The sequence below is a fragment of the Hippoglossus hippoglossus genome, chromosome 19, assembly GCF_009819705.1.
Source record: "Hippoglossus hippoglossus isolate fHipHip1 chromosome 19, fHipHip1.pri, whole genome shotgun sequence".
In the NCBI taxonomy this organism is placed as follows: domain Eukaryota; kingdom Metazoa; phylum Chordata; class Actinopteri; order Pleuronectiformes; family Pleuronectidae; genus Hippoglossus; species Hippoglossus hippoglossus.
The window spans coordinates 3724098-3748982 of record NC_047169.1 but is presented as its reverse complement, the minus strand read 5'-3'; the positions used below and the strand labels follow the sequence as shown (position 1 = coordinate 3748982).

The 24885-nt window shown below is 41.7% G+C and overlaps 1 protein-coding gene and 1 long non-coding RNA gene across 3 annotated transcripts; one reads left to right on the top strand and one right to left on the bottom strand.

Moving 5' to 3' along the window:
* Positions 1-10966: 10966 nt before the first annotated feature.
* LOC117753108 lies at positions 10967-24048 on the bottom strand. The gene is made up of 3 exons (XR_004612210.1): positions 23927-24048; positions 15560-15563; positions 10967-10977 (listed from the first exon to the last, which is right to left on the bottom strand). It is a non-coding gene; the product is annotated as an uncharacterized LOC117753108 (long non-coding RNA).
* On the top strand, positions 21174-24055 carry rpl38 (ribosomal protein L38). Of its 2 annotated transcripts, none has more exons than XM_034570986.1 (5): positions 21174-21248; positions 21455-21472; positions 22063-22123; positions 22717-22839; positions 23986-24055. In XM_034570986.1, the coding sequence occupies exons 2-5, from the start codon at positions 21470-21472 to the stop codon at positions 24009-24011; spliced, it is 213 nt and encodes a 70-aa protein (XP_034426877.1). In that variant the 5' UTR covers positions 21174-21248; positions 21455-21469; the 3' UTR covers positions 24012-24055. The 2 variants fall into 2 exon arrangements, with proteins under 2 accessions (XP_034426877.1, XP_034426878.1); XM_034570987.1 differs by having other exon boundaries at positions 21208-21244.
* The last annotated feature ends 830 nt before the right edge of the window (positions 24056-24885 follow it).

Genomic DNA, 24885 nt, shown 5'->3' with positions numbered 1-24885 from the left:
CACTGGGGACCGGACAAGGCAGAGTATATAAGGGGTTTACTGACAGGAAACACAGGGGCCAGACAATCAGGGGACAGGTGAGTTTGATCAAGTAATCAGGAAGCAGGAAGTGAAGTGACAGGAAGAACAGTGACCTGACCAAAATAAAACAGGAAGTACAACAAGGTGGTTTGACAGGAAGCAGATCATGAATGTATTGATTTGACCCAAACAGAACTAAAGGGTTCATAAAGGGACCAAGCAGGATATAATACTAAATGATAGATATATAAACACACCAATCTGTTCATGAACAAATCAACTTTAAACAGTGGGGGAAAGCAGCCACATGCAAGAATTGATATTGTCAATATTATACTTGCAGGTTTATGTAACACCGCTTGTTTTGGTGAATTCATATTGTTAGAAAGTAGAGAACCATTACAAAAGGCTGATAAGACCATCTTAGAAGAGTAAGAAGGAACCATAGACTGTATAGAAAGATCCCAATATCCATAAAAGGAAGCTAAAATATATATCATTGATACGAACTCTGCAGCATTCAACCAATCATGAGTCAGTCTCAGCTGTCAATCATGACAATCACCCTATTTGTAAAGCATATAATTAAAAATTAAGCATCCAAGTAATAAGAATAACCTAAAATGACAGAAAACCTCTATGAGACAAATGTATTTGACGCGTGCTTTGAATTTTGTGTTTATTTTTGGCCTTTGTCCAGTTCATTAATATGGAGGATTTATTACCTATCCTGCAGTCCGCCAGCAGGTGGTGTTTTAGAAACTTTGGCTTCACTTTATCTTTATATAATCTTTATATAAAGTCTATGGCTGGAAAACAACCAGAATCAATCTGGATCAAATTGAAATGCAGTACCTGTTTCCCACGTTAACTCCAGAATAGTAAAGAAGCTGATGCAGTGTGGATGAAACATTACGACATGGACTCAAACAGAGAACGGAGCAAATTAAACTCCTAAAAAAAAATAGTTATCAGATGAGATCATCAGTGACAGATGCACTGAGGATACGTAGACACACTGATGAATTAGGCCGATGATGTAATTGACTATAAAAGCAAATGCAAAGCCATATGCTCCAACAGCTGAGCCCCTCAATTTATACCTTAAAGCTCACCGAGAAGTGCCAACTCCTCTAAATGAAGCCGTTAGGATCAATGATGGATAAACAAAGCTCCCTCACTCTATTATTCATTCCTTCTTCATATGGTTGTTCCACGTTCCAACGCAAAACCAATCCCCCTCTGGCCTATAAAAACACAAACGTCTGAAGTCTAATCACAACAAACTAATGGTGTGTGTGTGTGTGTATCAGCGCTCAGTGCCACAGGCTTTGACCCCCATAACTCCTGGTACCAGGCAATACATTTGTTTTCCAGCTCTCCTTCAGCGCGGGTTTGTCGCTACGAAATAATCTCACGGTTTGATCTGTTTCGTGGATTTTTTCCCTTACAGGACAAAAGAGTAAATGAGCTCAGAGTCATTTCTAGTGCGAGTTTATGCTGAGTCAGGCAATGTGTTGTTGTTAGAGGTTGTAAAAAAAGTGTGTATGCAAGGGCACGTGTGTGTTGTTGTGTTTTTGTGAGTGCTACGTGACACTTCACAAAGCAGAGGAAGGTGAGGAAAGAACTCGGGGGGGGGGGGGGGGGGGGGGGGGGGGGGTCAGAACGAGACAGTCGGTGGGTCCAGACGATTACAGACCATAGAGTGGAAGTAAAAATGGACGTAGACTCTAGGCCAGAAAGTGAAGCCATTTTCTTTCCAATGGCCAGCAGACCCTACTTGAATATAGGAAGGTCGATATTTATTTACTTATTATTTAGACATAGATTTCTATAGCGATATACTTCTTTTTGCAACCAGTTGTGTCACCCTCTGCTGGTCACTCGAGAAAATACACGTTTTTCGGGCACTCCTGCATCTTCTCAGTTGATTTATGACGTCAGTAAACACTTTCCAAAGTGTTTATTGTCTCAAACTCTACTTTCAAATCTTCTTTAATACGGCATGAAGTTCACTTTGTAAAGTAAGGTCCCATTTAGAGTAAAGTAGATGATAAAACACTGTTCATCCAATGGGTGCAGGTGGAAGGTGTCGGTGGGCTCCACCCCCCTCCTACAAATATGGTTACTTCTGTTTTTCAAAACAAAACAATGATTTTTCCTTATTATTCCCGATGTGCAATAATGTGACTTTTAACATCGAGTCTGTTTGCTCATTTATTTTAATACGTATTCTGTTTTTTGGCTTTAACTTATTTAATGAATTACTTCTCTTTATTAATTTTCTATTTTCCTGATGCGCTCGCCTCTGTGCTCGTAGCTCCCGCAGCTCCACAGATTTCCCCACTGTGGGATTAAAAAAGGATTAAACGGATTCTTATCTCATAAATATGCTTTCAGACGGGTTATTAGGACGTACAGAGTGGTGGACGTGAAGGCCGGTGTAATAATAAGGCTGTCTCTGCCCACTGCTGTTCCATCTCTTTCTATTTTCATTTTTTACACATACCCACTCAATTCCAAATGCCCTTTCTGCTTAACAATTAAAATTCAATTACCTGCAGATGTGAAGAAATGACTTTCCTTCTGGAACATACATTTTGCACATCTATTTCTCCTTTGTCACTTCTAATGCAATTACAGAGGAGCGTTAATGGGAGCGAAGATTGGAAATGGGGGAAAGTGGAAGAGGGGGAGTGGAAGGATGGGAAGACATGGGTCAGAAAGTTGATAATTGATATTGATGTCTGCATTTCAATGATAAAGCCACATGCTCCTCCTGAGAGAGAGGGAGAGAGAGAGAGAGAGAGAGAGAGAGAGAGAGAGAGAGAGGGACAGAGAGACATTTACACCTGTGGTTAAAAGGCATCGTGTGTCTAGACATGATTGTAACCTGATTATATTCACACCTGCTGTTAATAAGAGTCTCCTGTGTCTGTTTATCTCATGTCGCATCATCCTTTTGTCTGCAGGGGTCCAACAAGTCTCATCTTCAGTTCATCCGAGTGTCTCGAGTAACGTCCATAGTTAAACACCAAGGAGAAGACTGCTTTGTGTGATTCGTGGCCAATGGCTGTGGCGACCTCGCTGGCCTATAATGTATTTTTTCTCCGCCTACGCAGTCGTTATATGTGGATTGAAAAACGAAGTTGGAACTATACGCTCGAGTTTAACGTGGTCACAATGTGTCCCTGACCACGAGTTGACCACAACACGTCTTGGGTGCATTTACACGTATACACTTGTGTCTGTGCCTTTGTCCATGTCATTCATGCATTTAGTAATTATTTGTGCTTTATGTGTCCATATTTTATTTGTATGTTTTTTACCATCAACTCGATAAATGTGGCAGCTTCACACGTTGAGTACACATGTTAATTCAGGTGCATTGTCCCTTTTAAATACAGAAACTTAAACATTAATGGGTGCAGCTTAAATTCCATGCACCTTTCTTTGAGTGCCTTTAATTGGCTGAGTCCAATTAGCCAAATTGTTCATATAACGACAATTAATTCTTGGTGCTTTTGAAGAATCATGAGAAATCCCGGGAACCATTAAAGGCAAAAAGACTAGGAGTGTGAAGGGAAGCGTGGACGTCCTCAGGAAACGTCTTCCTTTTAGAGCAACATCTGATCTAGGTCACAAGAGCAAACACATGTCTTGTACATGATGTTTAAATGTCTATATATTGACTTATTGAAGTGGTCCTGGATCCCAGGGCAGTGGAGCATGGCGCTTTATGTTAGGAGATTACACCAAGAATTGGGCCTCCATATCTCTGCACAAGCCCAGAGGGGCTCAGTGGTTATCTGGCCTTTTCTCATTAACTGGGAGATGAAAGTAGGAGCTTGTCTTCGGTCATGCGTCCCTTAGAGAAAACCTGGACTGGGACATTAATAAAGGCCTGAAGTCTGAAGGGAATCACTCCGGTGCTATCTCTCATAGCCGAAAACCAGTCATTTCTCACAGTGATATTCACATAAGCCGCCACTTCCTCTTTTGTCTTTTCTATTTCCACAAAATCCCTTCCCGCACGACCCCTAACTCAAACAAGAACGCCGTCTCCTCGAGCCGGGGAGGGGTTAAACTGTTACAGTTTGATAATGAGGGGGTAATGGTCGGCTGCCTGCTGCTTAACATTATAATGTCACGTGTGTACACTTGTCCCAAAGCACCGAAGAGACTTATAATGAAGAGAAAACCCGGACTGGGCTGAGAGGAAACACTGCGCGGATGATAAGTCTTAAATAGGTCATAAGGAAATAGGAAAAAAAACATGGCGGACTTGCTTTTGAGTTGCTCTTCCTTAGAAAATATTAAATTACACTTCTCTTGTTTTTGACGTCTTTAACATGCAGAAACTAATTTAACAGAAAACAGAAATCTAGCAGGGAATTTAATTCTAAATAAAATCCACATGGAGATACATTTCCTACAGGTGCGGGAAACAGTCGACCAATCACATCAGAGAAGCCGGGGGCGTTACCAGGAGGCAAGCCTTAAAGAGACAGGAGCTTAAACCAAGCGTTTCAGACAGAGGCTGAAAGGAGGAGCTGCAGCGATGGACAATATGAGGAAAGTGAACTTTAGAGCATGTAAACCTTTTCATGGAATAACACAAAGTAAAACTATGGACCTGAATAAGAGTCTGTCTCTTTTAACCAATAGATTCGATGCTTCAAAACGGCAGCTCCCAAACCAAGGGGTGACGTAACGGTGGGCCCGGCACAAAGAGACAAAGTTCACTTACTGGTCCTTCGTGCAGACAAGAAAACAACATCTGGTGTGAACAGGACTTGGACATTCTGCTGGATTCAATGAAAGAGGTCTTGAGTCCTCTCAAGAAATACACAAGTGATTCCTACTTGAAAACGGTCCTCCATGTTTTCAATAACCTTGTGCTCGAGCCTCAGGATGCCGACACTCAGCTCACCCCGACCATTAAAGAGGGCTTTTTCTAAACTACTTCTACATCTGAAGTATAATGAACAGACCACTTAAAGCAGCTGCTTCACGAGGCCTCTCAGGTTGACCCCTGGTTTCAAACCACCGGTGTTAGAGGGGGTGGGCTGCTTTAAGGTCAGAGATTTCTAAGATGTCTTTATAAAACACGTGTGACAAAGAAATGTAATTGTGGTTTGATATTTTACAGTTTAACCATAAAGTTTATCAAAAATAAATTGATATGCCAGGTCTCGAATATGTGACTCACAGTCACAGGCTTTGGTGAAAATGGTCTTTAATACAATTATTTTTGACTGGAAGGCATCCAACAGGCATGAATAGAACTTTAATTTAAAAAATATATACATTTTTTATGTAAAATGTAAAAATAAATACATTGTGGGATAAAATTCTGACTCAAATTGCTCAAAGGTACCAAATATATCGTCCTGACATTTGGAGAAATGTTTAAATTAGGTTTTTATTTGATCAGTTAAATTAAAAGGAGCAGCTTGGTTTGAATATTTCACACAGAACCTGCATGTGATGAATGTGTCATAGTGACTTGACTGATGATTTTCTTTCCATCTTTCCAACATCAAGGCTGAAAGGAAATAAAAAAGATGAAAGCTGGTTGAATGTTAGAAACGTTCAACATATTTCCTTCTTAGTTTTTTCTTCAGCGTAGGATGACAACCTCAAGATCCGCAGGTCCGGGTCAAACTCCACCTGTCTGCTGAACGTTTTGGTGAAGATTTGGCCGTCGTAAAAAATATAAACCCAACACGTTTCCCACGTCTGAGCTCAGGTTCATATGTCATCTCTGCCTGGAGAGCAAACCTGGCTATGATACAAGGATGAGACAGACTGACTGAACCTCCAAGCCCCTGAAATCTACCAAGATGGATGTCTGGAAGTGCTTTGCAAACGCACGTTGTGTAAATTTTAACAGCTCTCCTCTCTGATTCGCCTGGGAAGGACAAAGTTTAGCAATGTTCTGCCTTGGAGTTTTTACAGAAATGTCAAAATAGCCAATATGCTCTTTGAATTCAACCAATTAAGCCAGGAGAGCCAAATGAAACTTCCTGACAGCATGACTGATTTGAAATGTTGTTTTAAATTGGGCCTATAATTTAGAGCTCTTGGGCTGTCAAGGTGTGCTCTTCCATTTGTCTCATCAATTAGCCAGATCTCGGTTTGATGATTATCATATTAATACACCCGTCCATCTCAGGTGAGGTAATGAATCTAGATGTGGAATAACGACGAAGAGGACGGGGCTATACGACGAAGAGGGAAGAAGATTCTCTGAGGAAACACCAAAGGGAAACGCTGATCCGGTTAGAGACGGGTTGATATAACATTATAACATCACTACAGACGAGTGCTGTGATTTCTTTTCTGTGTGTCCCAACCTCCCGTCCCCTCGGCTGAACTTGGTGCACAGATCTGCAGGCGAACTCCCATCATCCAGCACCGAGACGCAATCTCCCAAAAAATAATGGAGCTTGGAATGAAAGATGGAAGCCAATAAGCCATGAATGGAAATAGATTTACATCACGATTATAATTTGAAACAGAGGCAGAGTTTGTGGTCAATGTAGAGTACAAATATACATTAGACAAGCATACAGTGCACATCTCAATGAGCGCCCCTGAATGACACCACAGTAATGGCTTCCCAGAGATCGGTAATAGTTTCTGCTGTGCGGGGGAAAGTTTTTTATTATATTTGCTTTTCTGTTTCTTCAAACGCATCGTTTATAAAGTTTATAATGATTTTAGAGAAGTGATATTGAAACTGTTCCAAGGTCGTGGACATCAATAGACGGAATACACTTTTTTTTTAACGTTGTAATTTTTCCTTTATCTAAAATTCTGATTCTTGACGAACAAGTCAGAGATTTTTTTTTTTTTTTATGCATGATTGTGCGATTTGATGCCAGAAGAAATGAAAGTCCATCTTTTTCAAATGACAGCGATTCAGCTCATAGACAGGAGATAGTGGGGGAGCTCTCTCACTCGGGCAATTTGCTATATCTTCATCTAATAACAGTCATTTCTTCAGCCCTTCTTTCTAACTGGGTTTTGAATGACTACCTGGTGAATTACCTGCGAGAGTCGTTCCGCTAATGGCTTTTGAATCACCTTGGAAGTCTCGATCCACCACAGAAAAAAACAAACTCTCCTTTGACTTGTAGAGAAACTTCTCACTTTGTATTCATAACGATCTTTCTAAGTCCACAGCGTTATTGTTTTTCCGGTTGTTTGCGTCTTCCTTGTTCGGACGGCTCTGTCTTCTGCGTCATCCGGACGACGCAATGAGGAGCCGGCCGAATTTAAAGCAAGGATGGAGAAAGACAGGGAGAAACTGGGATCCCTCCGCTGGTTGCAAGGGGACGTAATCTGAATTGAGTCAAATCCATGAAAAAGATGGTATTTTCCTGACTTTCGTGTTGTAGCATCAACGCAGAGAGTAACTAATAAGGGCATTAATCCCACCGCTATGGCTCAGAGGCTTCTCCCACCTCGTCCCGCCCTCCTATAATCTATCATATCCTCCTCTCACAAACAAATACTACGCTCGTTCACTCACGTCATTGTGCATATAATGAAGGGAGCGGCGAAATGCCACCAGTTTAAGTGTCAGCTCTTGTTAGAGTAAAAACTTGTGTGTCTAAATATGCCGGTTTGCAGAGACTTGGCACCGTGCGTACGAGGGAGCCGCTCCGAGCGAGTCACATTTAGCATTTGAGCATTTGCCAATTCCTCGCAAACCATTAGAGTGATAGCGTAATGGTTGGGGTAGAGGCCAGGAGCCTTGATCCACGTTGCTGAAAACATTTAACCGCTTCAACGATATCCTTTATTACACTGAGAGAAGATAAAAGAGGCCGCTTAGGCTCCAGTTAGAGGCGGCGGCGGGGGATTGTGAAATACTCACATGAACGCGGATGCGGTGCAATATTAGCAGAGGAGGAATTGATGATTGTCGATCCAATTTAAAGATGCTCCGAGGGGCTGCAGGTGAGAATAATGAAAACACACCAAACAGCACGTTAAGTCAAATGAGACCCTGCAGCTGTTTAAATCAAAAGCTGACGGATCCCGTCCTTCAAAAGAGGAAGATACACAAATATGTTTTGGTGCAGTTTGAACTTATCGTCAAGGACACGTGAAGGACGCTTCTTTGACAGTGTATGTGCAGGGGGGTGAAGGATGCCACACACAGAGGGGCAGCGGGGCCTCACCGCTCTCTGGCCCAGTGTTCCCAGCCCGTGGGATGATCCATAATTCATGTGGGAGCCGAGCACTTGTCACCGTGGGTCTGCACGGTCAGTTCCACAAAGACGAGTTTTGTGGGTAATTGGCAAACCCAGTTACGATGCATCTTCCAGCACCGTCCTCCAGCGGGAAACATGCACGGCTCAGTTCACTGCATAGTAATGTCCAAGTGGTGCTGTGAGCGATGGTGACCTTATTGTGCGCATGCATATTTATCACATGACTGTTGACGATCAGTCACAAACACACACACACATGCAGAGCTTTGCATTAGCATTAACAGTCTTGGTCGTGCTACAACAAATGTTCCACCTCCCAGGCTACACACACACACAGCAACATATTACTCTATAATGTGGAAGGGTTGGACACAATGACACAACTTCCTGTACAATATAACACAATCTGATATGACGCCGACGGAAAATAGAATCTCACAAATTGCCATAAGGTTCGGTCCACGTCGCTCTGACACGCGCTCGATGGAAAATGAGGATTTTGATGCTCAGCAATTACGTTGCACTGTGCAGGTGTTCGCCTGATTGTGTCCCCCACCTCTAAATGTAGATTCTAATGCCTTATTAGTATACTAATGGAAAAGAGGGCCAGGACTCTGCAGGCTGGAGAATTCTGCTCATCATTCCGAGCACAATGTGTGAGGCTCTCTTGTATATCAGCAATAAAGATCTCAAGAAAATCCCAGGGTTGAATAATGTAGAGATAAAAGACACTATACAGTTGAAATAGTCCAGGGAGGCTTTAAATAGAAGTGCAGTCTGTTTTTCCATCTTTATAATAGTTTGTGCCACACGACATTAAGTGTCAAATAAACGTTAACATAACATTTTATGACAAATACATAATTTAGGTGAATCAACTTCCTTTTATGTTTCATTTCTACCATAAGATGTAAGTAATCATGCCTTCGGTGGAATTACGAGCTCTACTGAGTGCTATTCTAATTAACCATGTTAAAATGCTTTTATAAGGCAGGTTTCTCTTATAGAGTTAATTGAAAAGAAGAATGCAGGGACAGCTTCATCTACATTTAATGTCAGAATCAACTACCTGCTACACCGGAGCTCTGACGACAACAAATATGCACATCTCCGCAAATCATAATCACTCACATGACATTCCTGGGAGGTGCAGCACATTACAAAGCTCCATATCTAAATTAAGGAGCAGGATTCTATAACATATGTAATCACCACTAATTAAAGTATGTAAACCTGAGACAAACAAGGTAATTTAAAAGAATAAATCTCATCTCACACTGTTTTTGTGCCAATTGTCAGAAAACATCTACTGTGCCTCGCTGAACGGAGCAGAGAGTGCACGGCATCGACATGCTCGCCCACACACTGGCGGTGATTTGACACTTTTTATCACGCGGGCTGACACACGTCACATCACCGGGATTCACCACCGTCACATTAACCAGCCTCGGCTCCTCAGGAAAACTGGAGGGGAGAGCGCGCCAGCGGCTGTACCACGATGCCATCCGGTGTCCGAGTGGCATCTTGGCCACCAGCTGAGCGTTGTTTACCAAAACATGAGTGTAGTATACTAACTTGTTTATTTAATGGTATTTAAACTTTCTTTTTAAATATTGGGGAAGGATTTGTTCGCTGCCGTTTCCCTCTTGAATCCCATTAAACATGTTGGTAGAGTGACCTAATTTCCCCACAGAGATAAATAATATTTATTTTTAATATTATTCTCTTTGATCTCTCCTGCTCGATTTGCCATTCTCATAGCACCGCTCCTCCCCGTGATTCATCACCGTCTCACACTTTACGGGGAGTTCCAATGAATTTTAAACGTGTTCTAAGAAGCCTTCACATTTCCCCGTGATCTGTAACTGTACGATTTATGTTTGTGAAAACCCAGTTCCCTTACAACACTTAAGAGCTGTGAGACGGCTGTGATGTCGAGCTGCTGAACAATAAAGGACATGAATCATGAAAAGAGGCATGAAGAGAAAAGGGAAGAGACTGGATTTCCCAGGATGTTCTGTTTGAAAACTGTCACAATGAAATCTAAACTCTCTAATGCATATTACAGATAACTCAACAAGAATCAGGAGCGAGTAATTTAGAGTTTGATGCATAAACCACAGGTTTCCTCTTAAAACAAAAAGACACTAAGAGTCTAAACCCAAGAGACATGAGATGAATTGCGACACATTTGTATATATACAATTTATGTGTGTGTGCGTATGTAGCCACTCGTCTTTGTTACCTGTTTAGGATCTTTTCCAGTATAAACGCTCACCTTGTCAGGACCAGTAGACCTCATCAGGTCCAAAGCCTGGTCCCAAAGTATGAAGGTTTTTACCTCTCTGTATGCTAATTATTGATTTCATGCTCAGATTTTGAAATGTATTCACTCAAACCCTCCGCTTGCACTCTAATAGAACCTGCCTATGCTTTGATTTGCTCCGGTTGTGCTCTCAAGTGTTCGCTCTGATATTTTGTTGCTTGGACAGATTTCTTGCGCTCCAGCTTTAGCTCTCGCACTCACTCCACGTGTTGCCAGATGGAAAATGTTGAAATTATCGTATCAGAAGCTCAAAATTAAATTGCTCAGACTAGGGATGGGATGCTCCGTACCAAGTTGTGGGTGCGTTAGCTTTACTTCTTTGAGAGTTCCATACAGGTGCCTACTTTAACCGGGTTCATGCACTCCTTCCATCCGCTGCTTTAGTATTACACCAGCTGTGTGCTTGAGGGACAAATTACAATATATTCGTGGAGCAGGAAGCAGAAGAAGTTTTCAGTGTTTACAGACTATGAACGTGAAAATCAATATGTGCTGCTCTCAAAGTGAAAGAAGCTCTTAAACAGGCAAAAGTTCATTTCTGAGGTTCTGGTTAGCGGGTGTGAATCGTGTTTAGTTTAAGGTCGGGCATGATTTGGTTATGCTTCAGGTGAGGGTTTGGATATAGGTCAACCACAATGAATGGAAGTCTGAATAAGAAAAGCTGCACAAACCTGTGTGTGTGTGTTCTTCTTGTTTCCTACAGTGATCTTAAATGCTCTACCATACCCACTTGGCACTATTAACACATGTGGGTGTGCAGGAGTGTCTGCGGGTCGATCCTCACCTGCGCTGCATGGAGCAAATAGCTCGGCGCTCGAAGGTCAAGATTGGATCAGTAATGGAAAGAAAAGGTAGTTATGACTCTTTAAAGACCTTAAAAGGGCCCGTGGAGGTGATACAATCTCTGCAAAGGCTCGTTCTTAATGTCGGGTATTAAAGCTGCTCGTTATTAGAAATGCTGAAAATTGGTGTTTTAGCCGTTTCAAGCTGTTTTTTTCTCCGGGAGAGAAATGTGTTTACTTGCCTCCGCTGGCAGCCGCTGAATGCATGAGATACAAAATGGATAAATAGATCCTTTTCGTTTTGGAGACCATAAATATCTCATCCAACTATAACGCTACGGTGGCAGGGAGATTGGATAAATATTCAATGACGCAAGGGGCGTAGGTGGAAATTTCAATATACCTTCAATAAAGCAATAGACTGCAGCAGCAATATTCTCTATGCACATAATGGCCAGTGCAGGTGAACTGCTTTTCAAAACAGATGCCGCAGCCTCCTCTCTGCAAAAGTTCCCCCCGTGGTCGTTTTATAGCTCGATCAGGGAATCGGGAGAAGGACCGTCTCGTTCTGTGATACCACCCATTGCCCTTAGAATTCATCTTAATATCTTTTGGTACAGATCATCACCTAATTACCAGTGACAAAGAGCAGCTGGGAGGTACATGGCATTAGAGGAAGTAATGATCCAGCGGTAATGAGAAGCGTTAGTGAGATATACTGTAGACATTATGTAGATATGGAATGCACTGATTAACCTAATGGAATCAGTGTTGTGGCCGCACCAGTTTCGTGCTTTGAGGGAAAGACGAGCGACGTGGAGGGAGGAGGGCGGCGCTGAGTTTTGACTCGTGACGTTAACAGTATGTGATGCATAGGGTCATTTGAATAGTGTAGCCATAGCAACCAATTTGGACGTGGGTTTTTACGACATGCACACACTTGATATTAAAATAGTTAATATCAGCAATGGATTACATGTAGTTGAAGTAGTATTAAATATAATAATAGCTTACATCTTAGTGATAATGACAAAACCGATCGATTTTACACTCATTTGTCTCAAAGAGAAATAATCAGCCTGTGAAAAGGGTTTTACAATGTTGTCTGATGTTGCTCACAAACCTGATATGGGAGGTAAATATAAGTAATCAGCAGAACTTGTTTAAATACATGGAAACAAAAATATAGAGAGAAAGTTTAGTTGAGGTGAATCGGTTGCTGATAACCTTGGTTTTAGGAGCTGCCGCTGGAACCAAACCACCAAACTCTGTGTAGAATTCTTCATATTCTAAAAGTTTCCGTCTGAATTATGGAGATAAACTCTGGTTTTTAATGACTTCTATGTTTTTTTTAAACTGATCTACAGTTCAGCTTTACTGCGACACTCTATCGTACCCACTCACCAAAGTTACACAGAACAAAATCAGACAGTTCAGGGTGAGGAGTGGGAATGAAAGAGGAAACATTGCTGCTATTTTAAGTTTATTTTAAAAAGTAGTGTATAGTTTTTGCTTTAAATCCGGATGTGTGTAACCAAGCGGAGTTCTTGACATAAGCACCAGTTCACACACCAGCTGCTCAAGCTGCTCCTGTGTTCAGAGTGAAGCAGCAGCACAGCAAACAGCCAACAGCTCTCCCCACGCTGAGCAGAGTCCAGAACATGTTAGCTGGTTAATGCCGACCTGCTGTCAGCCAGGACTGACACCGCGGGAGCAGAGCGGTGCAGGGGAAGGCGATCCGACCGAGGGCACGTGGGACAATAGACATCCCGGCACAGCAGTGACGGCAGGTGTGTGTTTGCGCGTGTGTCGGCTGCAGGGAAGCAAGTGGAAGTTGATGGTTGCTCAGACAGTGAGTGGCAGACGGGCAGGTCTCAGCCGTGGTCCAGAGGAAAGATCTGCTCCTCCATGATTTGCTGGACCCTGCTGCGCAGTCGGATCTGAGTCAGAGCGAAACAGACCCAGTGAAAAGCTGCCACTTTAATTTGCAAAAATCTGCCTTTCTATTCTTTCTGCATTGGAATCAAAAGGAAGAAGATGGTTCAGTGGGTAAAAGCTCACTCGTCTCACTTCTATTTAATGATTCTTTAAATGAAAACAGCTGTTGTACATGCTGAGCGGCTGCTTTAACTGAGAGTGTAATTTTCTTACAACCACAGAGAACCAAGAGATTTGTTTTAGCAGATAAAACTAAGCTGCCTTAAAATCAGCCTGGTTTAAAGCTGGTGCGCGGCAGCGTAGCAATGTGAGTAAAGAAATGAATGCTTGAAGTTTTGTCAGTATTGACACGCAACACTTCATCAGCTCAAATAGATTTTCCACAATTCAACTGTTCAGCTCGTTTTACTGGATAAAAGCTGCATCAAAGCATCTAAATGCAAACGATCAGTAAATCTGCCACTTTCTGAACAATATGTTCATGGTTTTCATGGTAGAAAAGTAGTTAAGACATTAAATGCAACATTTATAATTCCAATATGTCTGGTTGTTTCTCTGAAGCTCGACGGGGGTTTTTTAACAATCGAAAGTTTTAAAAAATTGAAGCGATGGTGAAATCATCAAAAGCGGTCAAATAAACTCAGAACGAAAAAATGTCCAAAAAAATGCTTGAAAATTTAAAATCTGAAGACGGAGAAGAATGTGGAGAGTTAAAAAGTCAGCTTCACTTCTCTTGTTATTCTTCTGGTTGTTTCCATTAATTCTCTAAAAACGATTTCATTCTATTTCATTCTCTTCACTCGTCTTCGTAAAACAGAAAAGACTTTCTTCTCAAATTCTGTGTCCAGAGTAGAAAAACGGCCTCCAGCTGTGATTCACCTTGTTTACCCCAAATACTCTGAAATACTGCATTTTTTATTATTGGTTGTATATTTATTTATTTTTACGTCCAAACCTCCTCCACCAGAAACAGAGAGTCGGTTTGTTTGTTCCTATGTCTATAAGGACACGGAGTTCCCTGGCTAATGGGTTCTCATATGTTGGCTACCACCCACTCTGCACGTCACATTTAAAAGGAATATTTTGGCTTGAGATGATGATGATGATGAAATATGTAAGTTTTCAGGCAGTGGTTCCCAAACAAGGGGTCGTCACCACGTGGGATTCACGATACAAAGAAGGACGGTCATATATACGGCGGCTGAGACGTCTCTCACAAGGGAATTAACAGAAAACATGAATGCAAAAGCTACAACACAACTACAAAAGATTTACTTATTGCTTTCCTGTGAGCTGTCGTTTGTGAAAACCCAGACGAGACAGTCGCTGTTTAAAATGCAATGCTTGTCTATTTGGTGTGTTACGGTACAGATGCGCTCCAAGCACCTGTACCAGCCAATTTTGTCAACATTAATTGTTGCTCACTTCTATTGTCGTCGTGTTTCCGTTGTGAATATTCGGGAAGAGAGTTGTGGTCCCAAGTCTCTGGTACAATTATTTTTGGGGGTCGAAGGCTGAGAAGTTTTCAAACCCCTGATATCGGTTCATAAAACATCACTTCAGTCTCGTCTTCTCTCCTCCTCCACCATTTTGACCTTGCTTAGATTCAGAAAAAGTTATTATCCTTCACATTTTGCACTTCTATCCACCTTCGATGTAACATTCATCCACCGCCGCAGAGTCTCTGAGGTCCGGTTTGTCGGCCCCGAGGCCCGGCACGACGGAGACCAGTGGGAAAGGCCTCAGGGCGAACAGGTGTGACTGATGACTGCACAGACTGGATGGAATAAGTGACACATCTATGAATTCTTGTGAAACTGAATTGATTTTTAACACCCTGCTCAGGGCCATCTTTAAGACTGGCCCTGACCTCTGTGACCTCTGCATGAGCCTTCAGCGCAGCATTTAAATCTGCAAAACTCAACCACTGCCAACTCCGACCTGCGGAGCACACTGATGTGCCTCCTCCCGTCTGTTCTCCTCTCTCTCTTTTTAGTTTAGCTCTAAAGCTGCTTTTAGACCTGCTCTCAACTCCTGAGAACCTCCTGACATTCTCTGGAAAGGCCGTGAGAAAACAAACGTCTGAGTGAGAGCCTCTGGACTTTCTCCGGCCAGCGCCACAATAAAATGTCAAATGTTCATGTCTGGAAACGGCATTAAAACGACGGTGCACTGTGACAAAAAGCCGTATTGATTACTCACAGGAGCAATTTGCAGTGAGGCGTCAGATCTGCGGACAAGACGACTGAGAACTTCACAGAAACTTTTCTCAACAGTGTCGGCCGCTCTGACAAGTCCCGCCGGCATTGAGATTCTGTCTGGGTAAAGCTTCAGACTCTCTAATAATCTCCCCTCATCTGCAGATGTACTTTGGGTTTGCCTCTGATAAGGCGGCCGCTCGAGGGATCAATACTTGACAAATCGATCGGATCGATAATCGTGGAGATTAGCGCAGCAGTCCAGGAGAAAGGATTCTGAAGTAGACTCTCCTCTTGCATTTCTAATGACGGACGCACTCCAACACAACTTCAATGGCACAGATTTAATTTCACATTAACTTCTAAGCCTCCGTATTTCACCCCACATTATCCCCGCAGGTTGTTTCCCTGGGTGAGTAATAACTTTCTGAACACAGTTAATCCTGAACATGAAGAAATAAAGTAAAATAACACAACCTGGCCGACCGCCGCTGCTCTACTTTACAGTGCGATCATGCTCGACGTGCATTAAAAACCTTCACGAGCGGAATAAATCCAATGAGGACGCTTCAGTAAACTAGTTCAGGTGATATTTTGTTGGGTCTCGGCCACAGATCAAATTGTGATGAACGACAGAAGCTGCCCGGGTGGAAATGAAGAGTATCACCTACAATGTCTGTGTTAAAAAGCATCTGAGCTTTAAGATGGTTCCTCTTTCGTCCCCTCACCCCCACTTCGCCTTTTTAATGATCCAGCATAGTTATAAACTGCAATCAGCCCTTCGCCTGAGGGTTCACATTTTTATTCCATTTACCAACCTCACACAAAAAAAAGGGGGATTTAAGTTCTAGGGGAAGAATTTCTGATTGTAGGTGTGGCCAATAGTTTTCAGTGCAGAAGGAATTCACAAACAAACAAACGCTGCTGTGTAAATAAATTAATAGTTGCCCGAGGTTTATTGAATCCATCTCTTTTTAGAGAGTAGATACTAGTTTTTAAAAAGAGTGAAAAGGAAAAGTCTCAGTCCAAATCTTGAAAGAGTGATGGGATGTTTAGAGACGTTCTTTACATCTTGGAGGAACAAATCTTATTCATACTGATAAGTTGAGATGTGTTTATAGCAAAAACAGACTTTTTAAAGGTCTAATGGTTAATTCCACTTGCACGACATCTTATACAATCAAATATTTGTCTTTTCACATGTCACTAAAGGAGTAAACAGAGAAAACCGCTGTGTGGAGAACGGTGGAGTCTATTCCTGGATCCACAGCGTCTCCCATCGTCGTCGCTGAGGATGAGACGCTCCTCACAGCCACAGCAACAATTACTCACTGCCCTCTACCGCACAGAATCCAGAAGTGCAACTGTAAAACATATATAGATGTACATTTGGAATCAGACGGGGTTATTACAAGCAGCTTGGCACCGAGGATCCTGTTTGTTGCTGTGCAAGCAAATGGAATAAAGATCATCCTGGTGGAAAAGAGCTTTAGTTAAACCAAGCATGGTCATTTGTTATAATCTACGAGGCTGAGCTGATCCTCCCTCTGCACACACACACACACACACACACACACAGGCTCGTAGTGTGGGCAACAAATTAAAATAGATGATACATATAATAAATACACTCTCACACATGAATTGATAGAATTAAGAATTCAAAGTGAAACCTATGTAGAGAAATAAATTCCCTTAACACTTGATGTTCTGTTTTGGATCCTGTGCAGCTCAAAATCCCTTAATGTTGTTTTAGCAGATTAATCCTGATTTAATGGTTTATCATAATTTCTTAATACACACGATTTTTAATTGTTAAAATACAGAAACTGACCTTTTACAGCTAATTTACCATCACTAATCATATATATCCTGATATGTTATAATACAACTACAGAATAACATGCTGTCCATGTATTTACCTGTAACTGTACTCAGCTCTTTATATCCAGAACACTTGTACTGTCGGTGTAGTTCCTCTGCTCTCAACACGGATGTTCACAGCTGTTTGAGACGACCTGTGTGACATTGTCCATTATCACGGTAGAATTAGACATTAAAAGATGATCGACTGTGGCTATAAAGAGATGCACGTGGTCAACAGCAATACTCAGACAAGCTGTGTCATATAAACAATGATTGATTTGCATTGTCGGCCCCTAAAAATGTAGCCACACACATAACCCTCCCACCACCAGCAGCAGCAGCAGCAGCTCGGACCACTGACAGGAGGCAGGTTGGGTTCAGGGATTCACGCTGTTGCTGCCACTTTCTGACCCAACTGTCTGCAGCCTGAGCAGAATGAGGATTTATCACCCCAGGCTGGTTGGTGATGATGAGCCTGTTCCCACTGCAGCCTCAGTTTTTTTTGTTGTTGGCTGGAAAAGTCTTGTGCTTATTTCCTGCTGAGTAACTGTGCCTCTCTCTCTGAGCTCGAACCAGGTCTGACCCTTCTCCTCTGACCTCCCTCATCAACCAGCGGTTTTTCCACCTGCAGAGCTGCAGCTCTCTGAATTGTTGTTTTTCCCCGCTGCAGACGTCTGTGTGGGAGAATCCCAGGAGAGCAGCAGCTTCAGAAACACACACATCAGTCCGTCTTTTAACCGTCCTGATGCTCTGAGGCTCCTGAGCCGCAGCTGCATGAGGCTGTGCACCGCTGCAACATGTTGAGCTGATTGCATGAGCAAGCAGGTCTACAGGTGTTCCTAATAAAGTGATTCGTGAGTATATTTGTTCTTCCTTTAGCACAGAGGAAATTGAAAGCAATGTTTCTTATCGTGCCTCCACGCCGGAGAGAAGAATTTGCTAAAGTTCAGTTGTACTCTGAAATGTTAAGATTTGATTGGTCGAAGGTCAAAGGTCACAGTGACCTAACAAAACATGTCTCCGGCCTCTGGAACATGATTTCTCAACCTTAAAGGAATTTCCTAAAATGTTGAAAGCTTTCACTTGGACTCAAAGTTTAACTGATCTGATTTTGGGGGTCAAAGGTCACAGTGATCTCATATCATCATGACTGCAATCTGTCAGGAACACCTGGAAGGAGGGAAACTGCAGCGGTTGGCAGAGGAAAGGCTGTATTTCTATTTTTATTATAAATTATAATAACAGTGATGTTTTTTGATATTGATATTTTAATATTGTTTCTTATATATATATATATATAAAATGGAGTTTAATGAAAAAAGAAGTATTTATTTGAAAGAAGAAACTAAATGTTGATTTTGGTTGATCGTTGCTCAGTTTTATTCTGTTAGAAATAAAACCAATGTTAACAAAACACATTTAAGTAACAAAATATCCACTATATTGATTTTAGATTGTATAAAGTATAAGATAAGCTACTCACATCTGTGTCTAAACCAGATTTCATTCCGACCCTGTGAAACTCAGCAGCTTCGTTCTCTCACATCCTGTGAACATTGATCAAGGACGCCGTTTATAACCTGTTAAAATGGAGTGAGGACCCAGCGGCGACCTTTCACAGAGGCTATGAGTTCCCTGTACGTTTCCTCCCACACGCACGGGCGAAGGACATAACTCAGCAGCGGCGAGCTGTGCGAGCGGCGGCTGAACGGGCAGTGTGACTGAACGCCAGCTGGAGAAACAGATCTTGTGGTCAGCGAAAAAACCACAAAAGCCACACTGAGATAAACTGATCATTCTAGCTGTTGTTCTGGAGAGGAAAATGATTTGTGGCTGCAAACAAACACACACAAAAAACAACAGGAACGATGATATAAAAACATATACGTCCTGTGCTTGTGTTGCAGGGGATTCTATCGGTCATCTGAAATCCTGAAACCTTTATTTGAACACACCACAATCTGTCTTTCGCCGTGACTGACAGGAGGCTGCTGAAATTTTAAAACGCAGAGAGGGACGTGCTCGGTCGTAGCAGCGCTGATTGAGTATCTAGGGGGAGATGGCCTGTGGCCACGGGCAGACGGGTAGATAGGAGGTTAATTAGAAATTACTGATATGATGTTTCCTCTATTTATGAATTAATGTCATGCCAAAGTGGATCTCCATGGAAAGAGACTGCATTAAGCAAAAGGAAACTTTGGCAGCACAAAAGACCCACCAGTTGTTTCTGTGCCACTGTGGAAAATATATGGAATTATTTTTGTCAGGTTGTTTGGATAATAGATGACACTTTCTCCGGCGTGAACCATTTATATACTTAAAGGCTTATTATTTTGGCACCGTTTGGATTTATCTGTCCTGACGGTGAAAGATAATTGAACTCATAAGTCAGCAGGTGTGGTGGTAATGTGTGCAGTCACAGAAGGTCTCCGGCAAATCTTTCTTCCTTTTTTATTTTTTTTGGGGGGGGAATGAACAGCCATAATTTGCAGTTAGTCTGGAAGTGAAGAAAACACCTGCCAGAGTAAATTCCACAAAAGCACAAACACAGCAAGTTTTGCAGGAAAACAAATTGTGGCTTGAATGCAATTTCTTAAATTTTCCAAAGCAACAATCAAATCAAAATGCTAATCTTTTTCTTTGTTTTGTTCAGGTCTCCCTCAGCTCGATGCTCGGCCCTGAATCGGATAAGACGCCTGATGTCTGCTCACTCGAAAAAAATCACCTCTGGGGTTTTCAGCCTCTCTGTATTCACCAGGAGAAAGAAAGGGGAAAAGAATAAAAGTAAAGTAAAATGGATTAGAAGGAATTCACCGATAGAACGAACACAATTATGGCTTGAATTAAAGTATTTCAACAATCAGACGATTCTTAAAATTGCATTGAATAGATTTGGCAGCTTATCTTTCTTCCTCTATCGACAGGAACACCGCCGCCCCCTGAGGCAGTCTTGACCTTGGGCCGTTAGATAAACCTGCAGCATTGACACAACCTGCTGTGTGAACATAATCCATTGAAAAGCATTTTAATAGAACATTTTAGAAAACATTTAGTTTCAATTCAACCCTTATTTTTCTGGCTGAGATCAAGGTTTTGGAGGTTGTCGCTCTAGAAGTTTCATTGTCCACACAGTGTGAACTTTAATTGAAAAACCTGTCCACTAAATGTTACTCCATGTGTATCCATCCTCTTTCTCCTAATATATAAGTTACTCCCTTTATTGCAAACTTTACATTCGGTGTAAACTGTAATGTAATTGTTTTCTTCCTGTTGTCTTCAATTGTAATTCTACTGATGTCTCTGGGCCATATATACAATTATGATCGCTTATGATCATGTCCTCTATATTTATTGTACAACTATTTACAAAGTTCATTTAAAATCCCTGAAGATACACAACTAATGAAACATTAATCTGAGCTATTATTATTATTACTACTACTACTTCTAATAATAATAATAATAATAATAATGCTGTAGATGAAACTACTGCTTTGAGTTAAACTTTTACACAACTGAGTTTACTAAACTTTTTATTTACTTGAGGTTATGTTTTGTATCACATTCGTAAACAAACACAAGTTACAAGTCATCTTTCCATTTTTTAATCAAATTAACTAATGATACACGGATTAAAAACGGAATGTTTTATTGATTCTCACTACATTTGATTTTGGTTTTGAAACAAAAAACAGATTTGCAATTTTTTCACTTCATATAATTATCATACAAATGCATTACTATCTCCCAGTTGATCCCCAAGTCCCTCCACCGGGTGCTTCGCTTTCCTCCCTCGCCAGCTTTGACCCTCAGTCGCTGCCGTAGCCGGGTATAAGTACTCTTCGAACCGGAAGTCCAACCCCTCTTCATCCCGTCTCCGGCAGAGTGAGTGAGTTCCACGTTCCTCACACAAACAAACCAAACACTTCACATCTTCCTCCATCTTGTTTCACACATACATTCACCTCCATCTTCCCGCTAACGTGTAATAATCCTCGTCACGAGCTGCACAACGATATAAATATTAACCTTCCGTCATTTTGCAACCCGATGTTTTAACCGATAATCTGACTCCGTCTTCCTCTTCCTCCGCAGCCCTCCACCGGCAGCATGGTAAGGATCCACTCTCTCTTAAAATCCCTCAGTTTTAACGTAAACCTGTTATTTAATGTGTTATATTGTAAATAAGCGAACGTCGTAATGTTTAATGTCCGTTTGTTGTGATGTAGGAATCGGTAAACATGCTTAAAAAAAGCGACTAGCCTCGGTGTGTTAGCATTAGCTCGATGCTAATGGTGAACTGCACCCGGCCTCGCTGTGCTCCTGACCCCGTAGTGTTCTTTTATTCTTTTAAATGAGGCGCCGGAAGTACCTGCTGCTGAGTTAACAGTAAATAATGTTACGTGTCGCTTCTCCGCATCGTTACCCGGTGTTCAGTCGCTTCTGGTGTCCGGGGTTTAACGTGTTTTTTAGCCCGTTAGCAAGACGTCCAAACATCCCGGGCTGACGGTGCCGGTGATGCATTTCACAAGCTTGCAACATCAAGGATGGACCTAGTGCTGGGTTTCGGCTCTTTAACACAGAAACCCCAGTTCCACCGGTCCACTGACAAACCCTGTTCTGCTCAGTGTGTGTGTGTGTGTTTGTTTGGGATTCAACCAGCGACTCCTTGTCTCAGTCTGCTTTGTGTTCTTGATTTGCAGCCTCGCAAGATAGAAGAAATCAAGGATTTCCTTCTGACGGCCAGGAGGAAGGATGCCAAGTGTAAGTTCACCCCAGAAGCCGAGTGCACATGCAGATGATAACCTGCATCTGACTGGTACCACTGCGTGACAGTTAGAGTGGCATGTGTGACCGTCCTTAAAGATTAGGAGATACGATGAAGTATAAATGAACTCAAGCAATACATTGACTGATTCAGATCCTTATTTGTCCTGGGAAAAGGGTTTCAACTCGTTTTTCTGATATTTGAAGTCACAGATCCTGTAATATATAGTGTAATTAAAGTTGAGATGGTGTAAAGTAATCAATCACCACGATATTGGCAGATACAACTGTCTGTAGATCCACTGATGAATGTGAAAGTAGTCTGTATTAATTTGTACAGCTCCACATTTATTTCAGTGAGGATTTGCTAAGCTGAACAGACTGAAATGTAAAATTTGAACACAGGAGTAAAGTTGAACAAATAATTGAAGATTTCTCATTTCCTTGGGTTTATATGTAGTCTTATCTTTTAGGAAAATAACCTTTTCCTATCGCCAGGTTTTATGTATCAGGAAACTGTAATTGAGGGTCTAAGCACAGCATGTTAGCTGCTAAGTGATTAAACTCTGACTCCCTTTCTCTGTCTGCAGCCGTAAAGATCAAGAAGAACAAGGACAATGTTAAGTTCAAGGTGCGCTGCAGCAGGTACCTGTACACGCTGGTCATCACAGACAAGGAGAAGGCCGAGAAGCTCAAACAGTCCCTGCCCCCAGGTCAGTGTGGAAAAACACTTTGTTAAACACATCACAGCAGTGAGGAGAAAGTGTTGTAGGATGTAACTTAGGTTGTCTGTATCCTTTTGCCCCAGAATGTGTTAGAGGATGCACATTAGATTTGCTTTGGCTCTTTGTTGCACTGTGTTCAGACTCTCACCGATTACATAACCTGCCCACCGGCGTCCATCTATTCCATTTATTAATAGACATAAAAGCCATTTGGCGGCCGCCACATTCATCAAATAAAACCAACTCCTGCCAGTGAGATTATTGAGATTTTGCTGCCTGTAGCTCAAAGTAATCGCTTCACAGACACTGAGCCGACGCATCTTTTTCTTGTAAAACGTCCAATGTAATCTGCAATGCGCAGAGTGTTGTTTGTGTCCTGATGGGAAAATGTCCAAATCATGGCATCTCTAATTTTAATGCACGCCACAAGCACAGAAATGTGTCTGACTGTTGAGGTAGAAAAACAAACTGTCATTAATTATTGTGTTTAAAGTTATCAGTAAAGGCTCAGCTGATGTTTTACAATGAAGGAAATAATTCAACATGTGCGTTGTGCCTTTAGAAATGCAGAGTGCATCTCAAATAATTAAGTTTTATAGTAGTTTAAAATGATAAAGGAGTAGTTGAGAATGGGTCCATCAAGCCCGTGGCTGGTTTTTAACTGTTGGCCGTCGTGGAGCTGTTAACATCTAAGTTTAAATATAAATGGTTCAAGCACTTAAACTACATCAAACCTATTGTTGTATAACTGACAATGAAGTGGTTCTGGTCTGTGAAAAACCCATTGATAAAACATTCAGAGGCATCTGTCTTCCTTGGAAATCCTCCAATCCGATGCATTTGTAATTAGTCTTCATTGACTGCAGTGATTATGTTGTATTATGGGCTGGGGGTTGTGTGTTCAATTAAGTTATGCACTTGTCGTTGGTTTGCGAAACAATATGTTGCCATCAATTTACCAAAACATTAAGCTTCATGTACAAAACTCATGTTAAAAAATGGGGTTAGTGGCAGTGATGTTCACAGGTTATTGAAATACAGAGTTTGTCGGATGTTCAGTTTATTGGCTTCTCACGTGTGTTTCTGTCCAATGGTCACAAGTCAATGTCTAACCAGTTGTCTTTGTCATTCCAGGTCTGGCTGTCAAGGAGCTGAAGTAAATCCGTGATGTACAAATAATTGTAATAAAAACAGAAAAAACTAAGTCAATTGTTTTGTCTTCTGTATTTTCACAATAAAAACAAGATGGGTTAAAACTGAATTGTGTGATCGCAGGTTGGTTTAAAAAGGTCAGACGTGGTGTTTTGACATCTTACCACAAGATGTCAGTATTGCCATGAAAACTTGATAACTCTTACTTTGTAGATAGACTCACATTTTTTTAACCTACACTGGTATAAATATCACAGTACATGTACACACTGATCAGCCTCAACATTAAAACCACTTGTTACTGTGTCTCACCCTTCTGCCACTTAAATGGCTCTGACCCTTCGAGGCATGAATGAGATCTGGTGATTTAGAGAACACCTTGAACTCCTTGTGTTCCCCAAACTGTTCCTGAACAAATTTCAGCTTTAGTCGGGGGGGTGTATCTTACTGACAGGACTTGAGGTTTCCCAGCAGAACAGCTACTTTCTGATAGCATTTCTCCCACAATGCATCCTGCTGCCTTCTACTAGGAGCATCATGTGACACCTCGACCATCCTTGTTTGACCCGTCAAAGTGGCTCAGCTCCTCCACTTATACATTTTTCCTTCTTCCAACACATTAACATCAATAAGAGACAGTTCACTGCTGCCTGACTTCAGCCCACTTCTTTGATGGACGCTGTTTTAATGAGTCAGTCGATGTTATTCACTTCACCCGTTAGTGGCTTTAATGCAGCGACCAGTTAATTACAATGATCTGTGAATGTTCTGTAGAACAGAAAATCCATGTCAACGTTTAATCAAGTTAAAACCTTAGATTTACATTTGCTTATTGTCCAAACCAGAACATCTGTTTATTGAATCTGTTGAATTATTAAAGGG